We start from the raw sequence: 17,177 nt of genomic DNA, 5'->3' as shown, positions 1-17,177 counted from the left end.
ACTGTTTACATAATATTTTGTTAACTCTTGGTCCAGAGGTAGCAAAGAGACATAAACAAATGATTTCTGTTCCCTAACCGGGCCAGTTCATATACATAAGCAATAAAGTGCAAGAAAGAAGATGTTAGCAATACAAAAGAAAAAAAGTTCTGAAAGGTCTGACAAACAAAGCAATTCTGCTTAAGAACATTATTTTCTGTTTCTAAGACAGTACCACAAATAATGCGACGGCCAAAGGAAGTACTACATGTTCTGAGGGAAAATTAATATAACTGCATAGGTGAAAAGTTGGTCCTGTGGTACCTGAATGCAAAACTCCGATTCACCAGGATGAGGGTTTGATTCTTGTATTGATGTAGGTGTGATCTCTTTAACTGAGTTCTATATTTCAACACATTTGAAAATGGAAATGTGCATCATTCTCATACAGACCTCATTTGGTTGCTTTCTTTTTTCTACTTCCAGGATATGCTAATGCCCTTAATGCTTTAAAAATATTTCCAGCTATTAATGAAAGATAATTTATACCTCCATGAACATATGAGCAAATGCTGAACTCTACTTACATAAGCAGTCACCACTGACCATGAGAATTACTGGTCCTATGTTGAAAGTCTCATATATTTGTAAGTATTTGCCAGCGAGGCCCCCCTAATATATATAAATTAATGGTCAATCATTTATGTAAAAAGTACATTCCATTTTTTAATTATATGTAAAATTTAAAAGCAGATACTGCATATCATTTACTATCTTTTTGATCAGATGATTTATGAAATGCTGGTCAGTGAAAGTCAACCAGTCCCCTTAGTGTTAGAAAATGCATCTTTAGGACAAAGGACACAGGGAGAGACATAAAAGGTTGGAAGCGTAGAAGCATATCCTCATAAGTACTAAGCAATCCCTATTGTTGGATGACCAGATTGAATCATCATTTAGGTAGGTGTCATCAAAGTTCACAATCTTCAAGTCCTTCTTAAGGTACATTTCATTCAGTTTGTTTAGCGTTCGAGCAAAGGTATATTTAGATGCACAACTATATGCTTCCAGATTGTAGACTTTGTGGAAGTACATATCAAAATATGGATTATCCTAAAAAAATGGAGAGAGAATAAAATTATTACACACATTACAGATGTTAGAACGGTAATTTGTTGCTCTCTGCCCAGCTACCTTCAGGACTTTTTCTCAGTTTGATGGACTCTAAAGGACTTCGCGTATTTCTGCTATTCATACTAAGGGGTCTTTTAAAACGTTACAAAGTAGCAGTTTATAATCAGCTGCAATTCTTTGCCCGTAGGAGTTTTGTCTGAGTAAAACTTTCAGAGTTTGGCCAAGCAATATGCTGTACTTTATTGGGATTATACAATCTTGTTTTGAAATGAACCAATTTGTCATGTTGCCTAAAACACACTATATGAAAAGCACTTGCCTTGGACAATAACTATATATGCCTGTCAGAAGAAGAATATTGATTGCCCTTCCTGCCTCAACTGTAATTCTCTGTGCTTTCTGGCTCTTGGCACAATTAACCGTAGCAGCAGCAGCTAAATTCTGTTAAATTTGATGGATATGAATGACTATTATGAATATTTATAGCAGTGTTAATCACCCTATAATTATGAGTTTGAGGTTCATTTAGGCTTTTCTTTAACCAAAAATAAGACAGATTTTGATCACCCCAGTTGTGGAAAGCTGAATCATCTCTGAAAGATATTTTAGCACAACACTTCAGAAAAAAGCTAAAGTAAATTCATGCAGGCAAGTGATAAGGAAATCCTCTGGCTGCCTTGGCTGAGGAAGGGATGGGAACATCTCCAGAAGCAAGATAACTTGGGGAGGGGATGTAAAGGATTATTAGTTTTGGCTTTTTTTCCCCTCTGACCTAAACTGTAAAGAGTTCACAGGGTGCAGGGATACTCTGAAGCTGAGCTCACCTCCTCCGTCTCCCAGGTTCCTAGTTTTAGACTTGAGGGCGATGTGCACAGGACAGAATGAGAACAACCACAGTTAGTCATCTTCCTTGGAACAAGGCTCTGAAACCTTTCTTGTGGGCTCTTGATTTCTTTTTCACTAGGATAATGTAATCTGAATTCTATTTTATGTTCTTTTGAAAGCACTTTCAAAGGGAAAGTCATTTCTATCTGGACTACATTTATTATGCACGGACAACTGTTATAATGTCTTCTCATACATGCAGTAAGATATTCTCCTCGGCATATTCTTTTAGGTTTTTTAAAATAGGATTTAATTCTACTTTTGGTGTTGTTCTGTATGGTACTACTGCAGCCTCATTTTACCCTTCTGAAGTTGTATCTGAGAGATTAGGACTTTTTTAGCAGTAAGGTCAGCCAGATCTAGCCAAAGCTGTTTTATATTTACACACACAAATACACAAATATTTAATTGATCCAAGTAATGTGAGATTAAGCTATGTGAAAGAGGCACAATTTCGTGAGCTGGTGCACCACACAATGCGCTTGCATGATATTTTACACATTGACTGTCACACAGAGAACAGGTTAATACATTCAAATGACAGGGTCACAGTCTGCATAAAAATTTTTAACAATTTTTTTTTTTCAAATACACGTTAAAATCTATGGGATTAACTCCAGTTTACACTGGGAGCTGCAGGTGGAGAACTTTTATTCCCAGTTATGATGAACAAATTAGAAAACATCCAGCTTCTCCCTCAGATCTCAACCAGAGAGATGAAGAAGATTACAACAAACAAGAAAATCTCTCTTTCCTCCTCCTCCGCAACAGTGCAAATGCTATGTGGAGCCTCTCACATGTGATAAAACCAAAATTCCTCAGAGGTTTGATTTATTTTGGTTTTTACGTAACTTTCTTTTTCAGGTAGCGCATTTTAATTGCGTTTTAATACTTGTATCCCAAATTGCAACACAAGAAAAGTATACTCTGATAAATGTATTTAATAATACATAACACTTACAGTATCTGCTTCTTTTCCATCAATCATCTCCAGATCTTTCAAAAACCACTCTTCAACTATTTCGTATTTCTCCTCTCGATCTACTCGCCAGTGTTTAACCATACATATTTCTACTTCTTCACTTTTAGTCACTGCAAGAAAAAAATAGTTTAGATATGCAAGTAAATACTTCCCAAAAGTTCCAATAATAAAAGACTTAATCAAACTACATTTTAGATAATAACTTAAATGATGACAGGGGGCTGTATAGGGCTATACTGGACTTGATAGTTTTATTTTGCCCAGGTAGTAGGAATAGCACCATGTTGTCGGTCTATGAAATCTGTCAGCTTTTAGTAGATTTAGCATTTACCTTACCCGTCCTGTGAAAAGAGAATCTTGTCTGTGCAAAAGCCTTTCATCCGAATTCACTAGCAGTGCAGTGAAAGCCTAATTCTGACACTGGATCTGTGTGGTTAATCCACTTATCCTACTTCGAGAAGGAATCTTTTGGGGTGCTGGAGTCAGAAAATTGCAAAACCGCTACCAAGGCTCTGTATTTACATGACTTGTGCTATACTTTCCATTCTGTGGATGAAGTTCTCTTATGAAACCATTAATTTTTTAAAGCAAACCTCTTATTTCCCTATAAAATATGTAAGTAGGCCACTTAACAAAAATAACATTAAAAATATTTCTTACAGCTTCAAGTTACCCAGTGCTATCTTTGTAGAAATTACTATTTTCTGACTTGGGCAGGAAATGAGAGTAAAAAGAGCACAAAGACATTCTTTGCAATAACTACCATTATTAATTGATTACATTGAGTGCTGTGTAGGAGATTGGATCTATGTAACACACACACTAATGAGCGTGAAAAGCACTGAAGCCTGAACAACCTCCTGCACATACGGCATAATGGCTGCAGGGCAGGCCACTTCCCCAAGCTAACCCGTAGCCTAAGGTAAGGGCGAGATGTCACCTACATCTGGCAGGAGCATTCTGGCATCATATCACGAGGCTACAGATGCAGGAGCAAAATTCTTTTATTTGTAAATGCTGCCAGAACTTTTGAAAACCAATTGTGAAACCTGACTAATTTTACCTTATTCCTGTTAAAACATCTCTTACTTCTCACCTCTTTATAAGAAAATGGTTATTAAAATAAAGACAAACAAAGGATATATGTTGGAGATATGCCACCTTTCTATTGCTAAGAAAAATAGTGGAAAATACATGAATTGATTATAATTTCTCTTAGCCTATAGCAGCCTATAGCTTCCCAAACAGCCTGCTGGAAAATACAAATCACTGTTGCTTTTTTTTCTGGTCCTATCAGTCATGGTTGCTCAATGATTTTTAACCAAAGGACCACCACTGTATTATCTTCTACAGAGAAGTTACAATGGTTTTCATTTGATAGGAAGTCTAATAGAAAGTTCTCTACATACTCTCAGTTTCCCCATTTTGTTTGTTTGCTTGTTTGTGAGGGAATATGTTGCCTCCCTCAAGGGTTAAAACAAAAGGCAACAAACCCAACCCCAAAAGTCCTGTCAGAAATGCAAGGGGATGTCCTATGGGCCCCCAGGTCCCACATGCTGCCACTTCTCTACCCCTCATGTAGGAACAGAAAACCTATGGCATAAGGACAGAGCACGGATGTGTTAGGAATAACGAAACCACGTCCTGCCCAGTGGTGAAACTTAGGCAGAATATTTTCAACTAAAAATTAAAAAAAAAAAATCTTCCTTTACTTTTCCTGTATTTTAGATATTACATGTTCTTGCACTCAGTTGACAGAGTTAAAAAAATTAATTTTTTATATAGAACATGAGCTCAGATCTACCATTTCATTCTATTAAACTCTAAAAGCTTTTCTTGGGGAGGGCACAGCTATGGCAATGCCTTCATAGAGCACAACTATTTCTTAAAGTCTTCCATGGACTAAACACCTTTTTCAGAGTCTCTGTTGGATAATACGATGCTATCCCTACCGTTCTTCTCAGGCATACCAATGCAGGGTTGTGAAAATCCCTGAATGTGGTTGCATTTCAGCTTTATGTTCTTCTAGGCTTTATAAAGCATTTAGTGAAAGGATCTTACTGCCTTCATGAAAGAACTGGGACTTGCTGTTGTGAAAAGGAAGAGAAATAATATTGGCACATGGCACAAAAATAAGATTGTTCAGTTATCGACACCAAGATTTTGTTGAAATACAGATTTCAAAAGGCATAGTTTTCTAAAGTTTTGCCTGTAGTTTGACTGATTTTATTATTTTTTTTTGTTATGGTATTTCGAAATCAGCAGTAATATACTGAGGTTGCATTGCAGGGATAAGATTTTAGATAATGTGTTTTGCTCCTACCAAATCACAGCAGATTACAGTAGCTGCTGGCAGCCAGATGCAACCCATCTTTCAGAATCAGATTTCCACTCTACTCACCACGTACTTGACTATGCCTGAATATATTAAGAGGGTTTAATATTGGATACTGGAGAGATCCCGCTCTTAATACTCTACATAAATTTTCCTTTACATCTTCAGAGACTTCCAATCAGTTAATCTGATTAGAGGCTTTCTTTAATGGCTTGTTCTCCTCTACCTTAAAAAGAAGGTTTTAGTAAAGATTTTGAAGGTGCATAATGTTATTTCTCCTCTTGGGATGTTTCATAACAGTGAACTGTTTAGATCTACCACATGCAATTAAACATACTTCTACCAGATAGCTTTATAAACTATGAATCATGTTGGTATTGCTTTACATTTAGAAGCTCTATGACATTCAGGAATCCATTTCTTAAAACTATTTTTACAGTTCTAAAATACAAAGCCTGTTCTAGTAAAATTACATGAGCGCAGGGAACATAGCTTGCTCTGTATTTCCAGTAATCTGTAAAACAACTTAAATATTCTAAAAGACTTCAGATGTTTAGAAAGATGATGATCACAGAATATGGTTGACATCATCCCATATTGGATGTTAACCCAATCTATGTCTCAAGTACATCGATTATTTCTACCTGTTACACGTATTTGGAACCTGACAAGGAAACAGACTGAAGGAAGCATTCACTTCAACCTAAACTACTTACAGATGACAGCATTTCTCTTTTTAAGTATCTTTCAGTGTTGTGAAATAAAAAAAAAAACCACAAACCCAAGATTTTCTGAAACCTTGTTCTAAAAACGTTATGAAACATACACTTGAAATCAAATTTAGTAAAGAGCCAGATAATTGTCGCTCACAGCAATCTTGTTTTACTCACAGTTCATGCTAATTACTAACTCAAATGTGTATTTATTTAAACCGCAAGTCTAGTTTATTGTTCCCAAAGTAATTGGGACTATATGTAGGACATCAGACCAAGAGAAGGGGTAGCGCAAAAGCTCTAAAAATGACAAATGTTTCCTGCAATGTTAACGTCGTATTGCTATGCTTTCTTAACGGAAAACCTAATTAGAACTATGGTAAGGTATTGCTCTTTTAAAAGCAGATCAGGCACTCACAGCACTGCCACGTCCTGAACACTTTCAGCAGTTGTGTTGGAAGTGCCACTTTTCTGCGCTGATGTGAAAGCTGAAGCCCGTACGAATCAGAAATGGGAGAAAACGCCGTCCCTGCATGCAGGCTGCTGGCAGTGCGGGACAGCCAGACGGGTTTCGTGCCGTGCCGGGGAGCTGCGGGCGGCGGGGCGGGCCCGGGGCTGCAGCCGTCCCGCGCCGAGGCGCTCCCCGCGGCCGCGCCGCCACCGGCCCCGGCCGCGGCCCCGGCGGGCGGTGGGCCCCGGCCCGGCTCCCTCGCACACCCAGGTACGCGCACCCTCGCACCCCCACGCACCCACCCGCGCCCACGCGCTGCCATCCCTGGGCACCCACGCTCACCTCCCCTCGCACGCCCACTCCTGCACGCCCAGGCGCCCGCACCCCCGCCCGGCGGGCTGCCCCGGTACCTGCGGCGCACAGGTAGCAGCGCTCGGCGCCCGAGCCCTCCACCTCGATGAACTCGTGCAGCCTCGCCCGCCGGGGGCCGAACAGCCTCTTCGCCAGGTCTTCCTTCACCAGCGAGGACATGGCCCCCCCCGCGCCCGCGCCCCGCGGAGCCGCTCAGCGGCGGGTACCGGCCCCCCGCGCCCCGCAGCCGCCGCGCCGCGCCGGGCGCCCGCGGGGCACCGCGGCGGAGGCTGCCCCCCAGCCGCGCGGGGCCCCCGGGCGCGGGGGAGGCATCGCTAGCAGCGGCCCCCGCGGGGTCCCGCTGCCCCGCGCCCAGCCCCCTGCGCCGCTGGGGCCAGCCGCCGTTAAGGCTCCGGCCGCCGGCGCGGGGAGGGGCCGGGCTGCGGATCTGCCCGCCCTCGCTCCCTCCCTCCCTCCCTCTAACGGCGGGGTCCCGGGGGGACGCTGCCGCCGCAGAGGGCCGGTGCGGGCTCTGCTGCCCCGCCGATGCCGGGACCGCGCGGGGCCGGAGTGAGGCCGCGGCGGGGCGGAGACGCCGTCGGGGCGCCCGCCTGGGCTGCCTCCCTGCCGGAGGAGAAGAGAAAGAGCGAGGGAACACGCTAAAGTAGTCACGCTAAAGGGAGTTTACAAAAAAAACAGAGTAGTCAGTTAGAGCAATTCCTTTTATCAGTAGATAAAAGAGTCAATAGAAAAGCGCAATTCCTTGCAAAAGGAATTACATAGCCTCACGGCTGTTACTACTGTTACTACACTAACAGCTTTATGGCTCTTAACAGGGTTAAGGGGAAAGTTACCTTATGCCTCTCTTTATAAACAGAAAGTGAACTCACCTCCACGCAACAGGAGTCCTCAGAGGGCTGGTGCAGCCTGGGGACCAAAGGAAACTACCATCCCTAGTGTGCTTACTTATGTGAGGGGCCTGATACATCAGACGTGAGTATTTGCAGAAATTCTGGCTGCTCCCGCCACTCTGCAGGTGTGTGGGAAAAGTTCCTGGAGACAAGTGCTCTTCTAATTTCAGTATCTGCAGTAGCCTGTGTTAGAGTTTTCCCTTTGGACTCATTCGTGGCTGCTTATAGAAGTTGAATGCGCTCTTCCGATTCTTACGCTCAGGCTTACTATGTCTAAATACTTTACTGGGTTTTCATTCTTACAGTCTCAGTGTAACTTAGAAAGGAATACAACCTTAGAATAAAACTGAGTGCTCAAGTGAAGATTTAGAAGGTGAGGTAAAAAATCTAAGGATTTAAAAAAAAAAAGTTTTTTGACAATATTATTGGAATAATTTAGTGCCATAGGTCTACATGGTGCTTTGCTGATGTGAAGCAACATAGAATCGAGTAAAATGATGATGTAAAATCAGGGAGAATCATCCTCTCCTACAGATAGTAAGCATATTGGCTAGATGAGTGGGAAAGGGATTGACAAGAAACTAGATTTTGATGTACTCTGCTTCCTTTTGGTCCCATGTGTTTGGAAACACAGTTGTGAATCTTAAATCTATAGATTAATTTGCATCCCTGCTTTGGGAGAGTAAAGTTACTCTAAGCTTCAGGTTTTGGATATATTTTATTAGTACAGGGCTTAAGGACAAATTTCATCTCTTACCTCTAAAGGCTTATTTTAGGAAAAGAGCACAATGCTCCCTTCCAAACCAAGACAACTGCATGTCAGGAAAGTGCCTTGGTATGGAGACCTTCCACCAGATAGCTGAGGCTCAGGGATGCCCAGATGCCTGCCCACAACCTCGGTGACCGCCATGCCTTGAATATGGGAGTGATGTACAAATTGGCTCGCAGCTCACGGTCCCTCCTCTTTTTCTGCCACCCTTTGGCAGAAATGCCAAGGCCTTGCTGAGGGTCCTTGTGCCCCAGACTTCAGTTCATCACCACCAGTGTTGATGGTGTCATGGTTGGAGGTTTCAGTGTTCATACTCGGTGCCAGAGTCCTCATTAGGAAGCTGGTTCTGACTCAGCCAGTCAGTAGCTCATGTTGCATCTCAGATGCTTGAATATTTTTGTGCAGTTTTGAAGCAACAAATGTACAGACAAAAATACCCTCAGAAAAACACCTTCAGCTCTGGAAGATTTTTCCATCGGTTTTTCCCTTGTGAAAGATTCAGCTGATACTGGAGAAACTGCCTAGGTGGTGGGTGAAGCGTCGCTGGCATCTTGGAAGTGATGGAGCTGAGACAATAGTGGTGTGGAGCTCTGGTCTTTCTTGACTTAGATTTTTATTTTTCATAGTTTTATCAAACTGTAAGTCATTCTGCCTCAGTTTTCACATGAGTGTTTTGAGGTTTGATATAATTTGATACATTAATACTCTTAAACTTTTTGTCTTTTCTTGCATGTTAATATTGTGCCACTCTGGTCAGTAGTACACGGCTAGTAGAAATTTGTACGTTAACTGGGCTTTACATCGAAAGCCGTGACTGGGCGTTAGGTGGGCTTTTAGGGCTGTGTAGCTGCTATCTCAGCAGTACTAACAAATGTACAGCTGCTCCCCTACCTCCTACCTTCTAGTGTCCATGCCTACTTAGATTTCACTGTATGGAAAGAGCATTGTCTGTATACTGACTTTAGCATCTGTTGTGCATGCTGGGTACATGTGAGGTTCATGGCAAACACTTTGATAAATGTTTGCATATTATGTCCCGAACCATGTACTCTTAAAGCAGAGAGGCACAGATCAATTACAGTTTTCATATTTAGAAATCCTTTGGGAAAGGAGCAAAAGTTTTTGATAACATATGTAATAATTTTGTATGTAAATAAATATGTATGTAAATAAATAAATATGTAACATTTCTAACTGTTAGATGCAGCTGTCCAAAAAAAGAAGACTGCTATATAGACTTTGGTAAAAGATTCCTCTGGATTTATTTCTGAGCTGTTGTGTATGCAGATAGTGCTCAAAAGATCCTACCCTGTGATGTAACTATTTACTTCATTCTTCCTCTTAAATCAAATTATATTTCAAAAAGTATTATAGAGATTAAATTACTTCTGCAATATCCGTTAATGCATTCTCAAATGCTACATTAAACAACCACTCTGAGTATATATGTAGAAAGGTACAATGGTGATTTTAATGTTGAATGTTTCAATAAGAAACAGAAAAATTTGTAACTCACTATTGCTCTTCATTCTTTTGATTCTTTATCCACCCATCCTCTATTAGAACGCAGCAGGACAGTTTTGATGCAGCTGATATCAGGACTGCCTGTAGTGTTTTGGATAGTGCCCATAAATATGTATCTTTTTCTCATATCTACCCTACACTTCATAGTCTTTTCTCCATTCTTAGAATTCAGTGGGGAGAAATGACCATCATATTTTGGAGGTGACTCACAAAATCATTTTCTTCCCCTTTGTTTCTCTACTACTTTGCTGACTTGGGTGGACTGGAAATAAGGCTTGGTAGGCTTTAGAATCTTCTTTCTTTAGAGCATGCATAAAGCTAATTTTTATGTCTCCTTGCTTGATTGTCAGTATATTAAAAATTTTGAAGGATGATTCTTGCAGTGGGTAAAGAGCATCTGCAGTGCCTACCCAGAGCTTCTTGGCTACTTACAAGTTCCTCTGTTGTCTGTTTCCTTGCTCTGATTCTGTTCTCCCTGCTGCTTTCCTTCCAATATTGTAACTGTTCTTTCTTCTTTCTTCTTCTGCAACATACCATTTTAGATGACTCATGCAAAAAATAACACATCTTTCATGTACAAAGCTAGAGTTTAACTGAGAGCAGGTAGGCACTGGTATACATGTGTAAGCATGCTTTCAGTGGAAAAGAAGCATACACAATTCACAGCTATGATAGGAAATCCTGGTGGTTTGCAATTTGAAACTCTCCAGGTCACTCGAAATTTAATCCCACTCAAAACCTCCCATTATGAGCTTCCCCTTTAATATTTCTTCTTGCTGGTATTATTATTGCTGGATAGAAAAAGAAACAGTTTCCTAGAAGCTGAGTGGATGTTTTGAGCGAAGAGATTTCAGATCCACCTTAGCTGAAATACTGTAAGCCCAAATCCGAACAGTTCATAACTGAAAGCCAATAGTTGGGCAGTAACTTACCCAGCCAGCAAGGACATACTAACCGTGGTCTGGGAAGAACGTCGCCTTCTGGCATCCAACACCCCGGCCGGCCATGCCTACCTCAGCTAAACCCGCCCGTGAATGTGTGTCATATAGACATAAACCAGAACAAATTAAACTCCTTCTTATCAGTACCATAAACAAATTTAAATCCAAATTTAACTTGGATTTACCCATAACTGTCCAGACAGATGAATTACAGATGTTTGTGAAAGCTGCACACCCTCTACCCCAGGCTCACAGTGGTCTACAAAGGAACCCTTTACAACATGAAGTAGTCACCAGGGGAGTGTCTTAGACCTTTCTGCCAAATATTAATTACTTCTGTTCCTTTTTGTTTCCTGACTTTTCCCTGCAAAGTTTTCCCGTGTCCAAATACAGTTTTCCTCACTGTACCCAGGACATTAATAGATGTAGTAGCAGGTCCTAAAAGCATAAATCTTTCTAATCTTTATTGTTTCTCAGTCACACTGTTCTGGTAAAAATCAATTCACCAGCTTTAGAAACAATATTTATGGTGGGTCCCTATACTCCTTTGGATCTACTGATGTGCATTAGTATATACATGTAACTGATTACTTGGGGCTTGATCCAAAACCCATTAAGTCAATAACCAGTTTTCCTTTGATTTTGGTGGGCTTCAGAGCAGTCATTACTGGAACAGCAGAACAGTCACCATGTTTAGGTGAGACTTCACTGTGTTCTGCATGTTGAAGCCCTCCAGAGGATGTACATTTGATCTCTCTTTCAAATGCCCGTCAAGAAGCACACCCTTACAAAGCAGTGTTCGCTGGAAGCATCTTTTTCATTGCTCCTTGCTTGACAATGTTACGAAATAAGAAGAAGGAAGGAAAATACAACATTCCGAATAATCTCTCAGAGCTGCAAAGGTTCCCTGTAGGTTGAAAAACATAATTTACCATCTTATTTATATTAGACTTTACTTTGCTGTAGCTGTTGTTTCTGTCTGAGGTTTCAGCCAGGCATGCTTTTCTCTGTTAACACTTAGTTTATTGCCTGTAAGTATTCTACACAGCTTTAGGGCTCCAGACCACTTTTTTAACATCACAGATGAGATTTTACAGTATAAACTAGAAATCATGAAAAACATTCTATGATGAGCTGGTTGTATAGAGAGGTTTCCAAAGCTGACTTCAGAAAACTAATTCTGAATGATCATCACCTGTTTTTCTCCCTCTTGTTACTAATGATTTACTTTTCTCAGATCTCTTTTCCCACAGACATTTATAGATGATCTGGCTCCTTGTTATGGCTAGTTATTAAAATGTTTTGATAGCTATGCCAATAAAATTAGATCCCTGTGTAGTGAAGCATAAAACTAGTTAAGTTGTACTGAAAACTGTTTGAAGCAGCAGAGATAACAGTGTTTCATGCAGAAGTGCTATTCAGTGAGGTATGGCTTGAGTCACTCGGTTTTAAAGTAGAAGCATAGAAATATATGCTGGGGAAGACATCAGTTAGTTACAGTGTTTTTGTAGAATTACTTTTCTCCTGAATTCCATTTGGGATCCCATTAAAAGAGTCCTCTACCAGCCTCAGGATATATGGATGCTCAAACAGAGGATGACTCAAGATCTCATCAGTTCCGGTAAGGAACACTAAAACCCAAACATGATTGGTTTCTTTAATGGTATGATGTAATTACTCGGTTTTAAAAAGGATGTTTTCTTTTCTTGGAAGAAATTAGATTAAAGAGTTTATCTGAGATTTTAATTAACTGAAGCTCAAATTTGTTAAGTTTATACTGAGCACTACGGTTTATCATCCTCAAAATGTAATTGTGACCATCCATTTGGATAAATGATGCCACATCCCATCCAAAGCTTTGCTTTCAATAGAAAATGCATACTCGTTCTTCATAGAATAGTAATCAGATGCTGTTTTATGTATGAAATTTGGAAGCATATTTTGAAACATAACACATAAGTAGGAAGTATCCAACTCTTCTATGAAGAATTTACATGTGTTGAATTTTACACATATATGAGCTAAAAATTAGGGCCTTAAGAAAGTTAACTGGTATGATAAGAATTTAGGTTCCTGTTCAGCAAAGCACATCATAATGCATTGACAAATTGGAGCCATATTTAATTAACAGCATAAAATCCTGGCATGATGGATTCAGCACTTTGTTGTTTGAATATAACCCATTCAATTCATACAGTTTTCTTTGTGGAGGTAAACCCTAAAGACAGTAGTAAAGTAAAAAAAAGTTTTAAAAAAATCCTGTAACTTTCTAAGCATACAAATAAAGCGTTAATTTTCTGACAGCCGGAAGCTTTTGAAAGCTTAGCTCGGGATTTTGACAGCTGTGTTTAGAACAGTAACTCTTGGTGGTGTGTTTTATAAAAAGACAGGGGAGAAAGCATAGTAAAGAGTTGCTTTGACCAAGTCAAGACGTATTTTGATAAACATATTTCAAGTAAATGAGACTGTGATGCCAACCAAACTGCCCTTTTATGTTCTCATTTGCTTGTAAAATAAACCCAGTTTTTCTTCAAGAGTTACCTGGAGCAACTTTAACAGATATTCTGTCAAAAACCTCTTCATACTTTTTAATAATGATTTTCATCTCTACCTCTGTAGTCTCTAGTAGTAAATTTCATTTGTCTTGGCACAAGAACCATCCTCTTCCTTCATGAAAATTGAACATTATTATTAATGTAGATAGTCAATTACTTCAGATTAATGTGGATTTATATTTAAAATCAATACATCAACGTGATGCAAAGCACTCTTAAAACACTATAAACTTCTGCTGGATATCTAATCCATTTTTAAAAAATTCATAAAGAGTCGGGAATCTATACAACTACATAATTTGTATGGATATCATATTTAGGGGATGAGCACATCGTTGACAGTTGTATGGCTTAAAATACATTTTATTCTATATAGTTCTTTTATAAGTTCTTACTCTGTCAGTTACTCAAAAAGGTTAGTGTCAAATACATTTAAAGAAGAAATAAAATACAAAAATGTTGAGAGTGAATTTAATTCATCATGGCAAAAAAATAGTAAGGGAATGGTGGATATGCTTTCAAACGCTTTCAAAGGTGGCTGGCATTGTCAAAGAGTAACTTTAGTCAATTATAAAGTACAGGGTTCAGTATAAGGATAATTAACTGAAATGTAATGACCTAGCATTTGCAGATTATGTGATCTGATCTTAGACTAGTTTCTAGCTTCCGCTTCATGGACCCAGAAGGATTTGTTGCAATGAAGGCAAATAGCAGTTCTGCATTGTCCAGTTTAGCTGGAGTCCTGGATATGGAAGGAACTACTCAAAGCTGAAACTGCTCACAAGACTAGTAGGTCATTCGCCTTTCTCAAGGCCGGATCAGCCCAATCTAGCTCATTTGTCTGGTCTGCTCCTAGCCAGAGCCACAACTTCTATAGCGGTTCATAAAGTCTCATATCTTGCATACCGAACTGCAGCACTTAAAGAACCCTAATACCCCCCTGTTTGCCTTACCCACCTGACATCCTTAGGGCTCTCTGAGTGCATAAAATGAGCTGATTTGATACAGGACATTTGGAAAAAAGAGTAGGCGTCCAGGGCAAACTTCTGCTTTTTTGACTTGGGAACTCCTTAACATTTGGTGATGAAAACTTGGATTCATTGTATTTTTTTCTTGGTTTTTATTAAATTCTTACATTTCATCCCATAACTGAAAAAACCCCACATTACATCACAGAATCACTAAGGTTGGAAAAGATCTGTAAGATCAAGTCCAGCCATCAACCCAACAGCACCGTGCCCACTAAACCATGTCCTGCAATGCCACGTCCATGCATTCCTTGAACACCACATATTAGTGTAAGTTCAGTAAAATAAAACTACAAGGTGCTTCATCTTTTTTCTTGTCTGAATTTTGAGTTAGAACTAGAGAATATTGCATAAAGATGGGAAAAGTGTGCGTCAACCTCTTTTTGTCTCTGCCAGGCCTCACTTCATAACCTGGATTACACTTGCATCACCTGTTCTCCATTGCCTTCTCATTGTAGTGAAAGGTCTCGACTGTCTGAGCAATGCTTTTCAGCCAGCTAATATTACTTACACGTATGGTTAGCATTTTCCTATAATTGCATTTCATAGTCTCCCTTTTTCTCCTTCTGTAGACAGACATATAATACATTAATTTTTTTCCTTCCCATTAACATCTTGGTAAAGAACTGGATGAAGACATAGAAAGATCCTTGCCCTGTGGAATTGTAGACCGGGACCCTGCACCTGGTTTGGCATGGCTGATCTCTACCCATGAGTGAACACTGCTGATGGCACTGAACTACATCATTCAACAAGGCATTGATGGCCTGGGACTATGTAATCAGAAAATCACAAGTCCTGTCCATGGGAAGGTCTGTTCCACCTGCAGCATTTATTGTGTGGAAGAAAATATATCTGTAAAATCATTATTAAGGAAGAAATTCTTTTCTTCAAACATATTTTATACTGTTGTTGGAAAAGTTGCTGCAATCAGTGAGATACAGAACTTCAGGGAGATCTGCCCTTCAGGAAACACACCAAAAAGCTACAGCCACAGGTCTGAATTCTTTGGCAAAGACCTTTGAATCTTTTTTTGCTAAGAGACATCCTAAAAAAAACCCCCAAAACAGCTAGTTTCATCTAGCACTGACATGGAAGATGTTAATTATACTGTAATTACTTCGCTTCCATTGAAACAAGTGCCTCTGTATTAATTAAATTAGAAAATACTCACAGACAAGGCCTTCTTTTCTGTAAGAAGCCTGAAATTCCAATTTGGTCATTAAATAATCACCTCAGTTCTCTAGTCTATTTCAAGTATATTAAAGTTATTATAGATGGATGCAGACTTGTTGGCCTAATTAGTTTGAACAACTGGGTCAGGTTTTCTAGCTTTTTTCTCTAGTGTGCGCAAGTCTCATTTGATGCTGTATGTTAAGCTATTCAAATTCAGATCTTTAATATTGCTGCTAACGTCCCTCTGGTTTGTTGTCTAAAGCTGATCATGCAGAATAACACCTGCAAAATCCTTTTTGTGTCGCGGACTTTTAAAATTTGGTGAACTCAAGGGCTCCCCATTCAACTATTGGAGAATGAGAGCCTGAAAAGGTTCTGTGCTTTTCCACTCACTCATTTATACACTACATCCTGGAATAAGCATAGGCTTATTTTGATGACACTGGCAGCAGAAAATTCAGGTGCTGTACTGCTATGAGGAAATGACACCACTACTTCTACCACAAGCAGTATATGCTGAAAGTCAGGTAGCTGGGTTTATGGTAAAATCTTTACCAAACACTAGTTTACATGGACTTTTTGAATTAGTTGTTCTCCACATGAAATTTTAGAGAAAATTACTGTGGGTCTTTGAAGTTGAAAATACGCTGTGCGAAAGTGACACACCAAAATATTATATGAAAATTGTAAATAAATGGCTAATATTTTATTGTGTAAAAAGCAATGATTGAATCATGAGGCAACAGTGTGAAGTCTACACACTGTGACCATGTGAGTGATTGATACAGAAGTCTGGCAAAACTTATATTTACAATGCATTAAGCATATAAATACAATTTTCCTGCTACTTTGCCTCTTGGGATTCAAAACTGTTCACATTTGTCACCTTTAAAAATGTTTTCACCAAAGGATAGCTGAGTAAAAAGAGCAAAGAGTATCTTTCACTCCAGCACAGTACTTTATGGTTTTTGCAGTCTTGAACAGCCAGAGGCAGTCTTCATGAAAAAAAGCGTCGCTTACATTGGCCATAAAGTATAAAATATCCACAAATTTGTCATTTTGATGAGAAGTTCATTCAATTTCACTCTTTAGTCAATCCAAGCTAGAGACTGTAATTTCTTTTTTTAAATTTTTTGGTATGTGTTTCCAATAGTCTGGAAACAATACTGAATAAAAGTAACAAATACATATCCCCCACACACACATAATGATTTAAGCATATTGCAACAGGATAGTGAAGTTTCATTGTGTCTGCCAAACATAAAAACATTTCAGAATCCAGCTTTTCTGTTGAACTAATTAAATAATTAATTAATTCTGGAACTAATTAGACTTGGTTTCCAAAGAGCTTCTGCCTGGTGGCTGGTTGATTTTGTAGCAGAGTTGCACTACGGCTGTGTGGGAGCTATTCTCAGCTTAGAATTCAGACCAAGCTGTTGGGAG

The 17,177-nt window shown here is 39.6% G+C and overlaps 1 protein-coding gene across 1 annotated transcript; it reads right to left on the bottom strand.

Moving 5' to 3' along the window:
• Positions 1–828: 828 nt before the first annotated feature.
• EXOC1L (exocyst complex component 1 like) lies at positions 829–7,010 on the bottom strand. The gene is made up of 3 exons (XM_059818244.1): positions 6,890–7,010; positions 2,960–3,090; positions 829–1,092 (listed from the first exon to the last, which is right to left on the bottom strand). Exons 1-3 carry the CDS (start codon positions 7,008–7,010, stop codon positions 829–831), a joined length of 516 nt encoding a protein of 171 aa, XP_059674227.1.
• Between the last annotated feature and the right edge of the window lie 10,167 nt (positions 7,011–17,177).

Source organism: Gavia stellata, chromosome 5 (genome assembly GCF_030936135.1).
Source record: "Gavia stellata isolate bGavSte3 chromosome 5, bGavSte3.hap2, whole genome shotgun sequence".
Lineage (NCBI taxonomy): Eukaryota > Metazoa > Chordata > Aves > Gaviiformes > Gaviidae > Gavia > Gavia stellata.
Note: the sequence above shows the minus strand (reverse complement) of the source record. Positions and strands in the feature narration are given on the sequence as shown.

Coding starts and splice junctions, on each gene's coding strand:
- EXOC1L (XM_059818244.1), bottom strand. CDS start 7,010: ATGTCCTCGCTGGTGAAGGAAGACCTGGCGAAGAGGCTGTTCGGCCCC. Junction 3,091..6,889: donor CTGCTACCTGTGCGCCGCAG/GTACCGGGGCAG, acceptor TTTTTCTTGCAG/TGACTAAAAGTGAAGAAGTA. Junction 1,093..2,959: donor ATGGAAAAGAAGCAGATACT/GTAAGTGTTATG, acceptor CCATTTTTTTAG/GATAATCCATATTTTGATAT.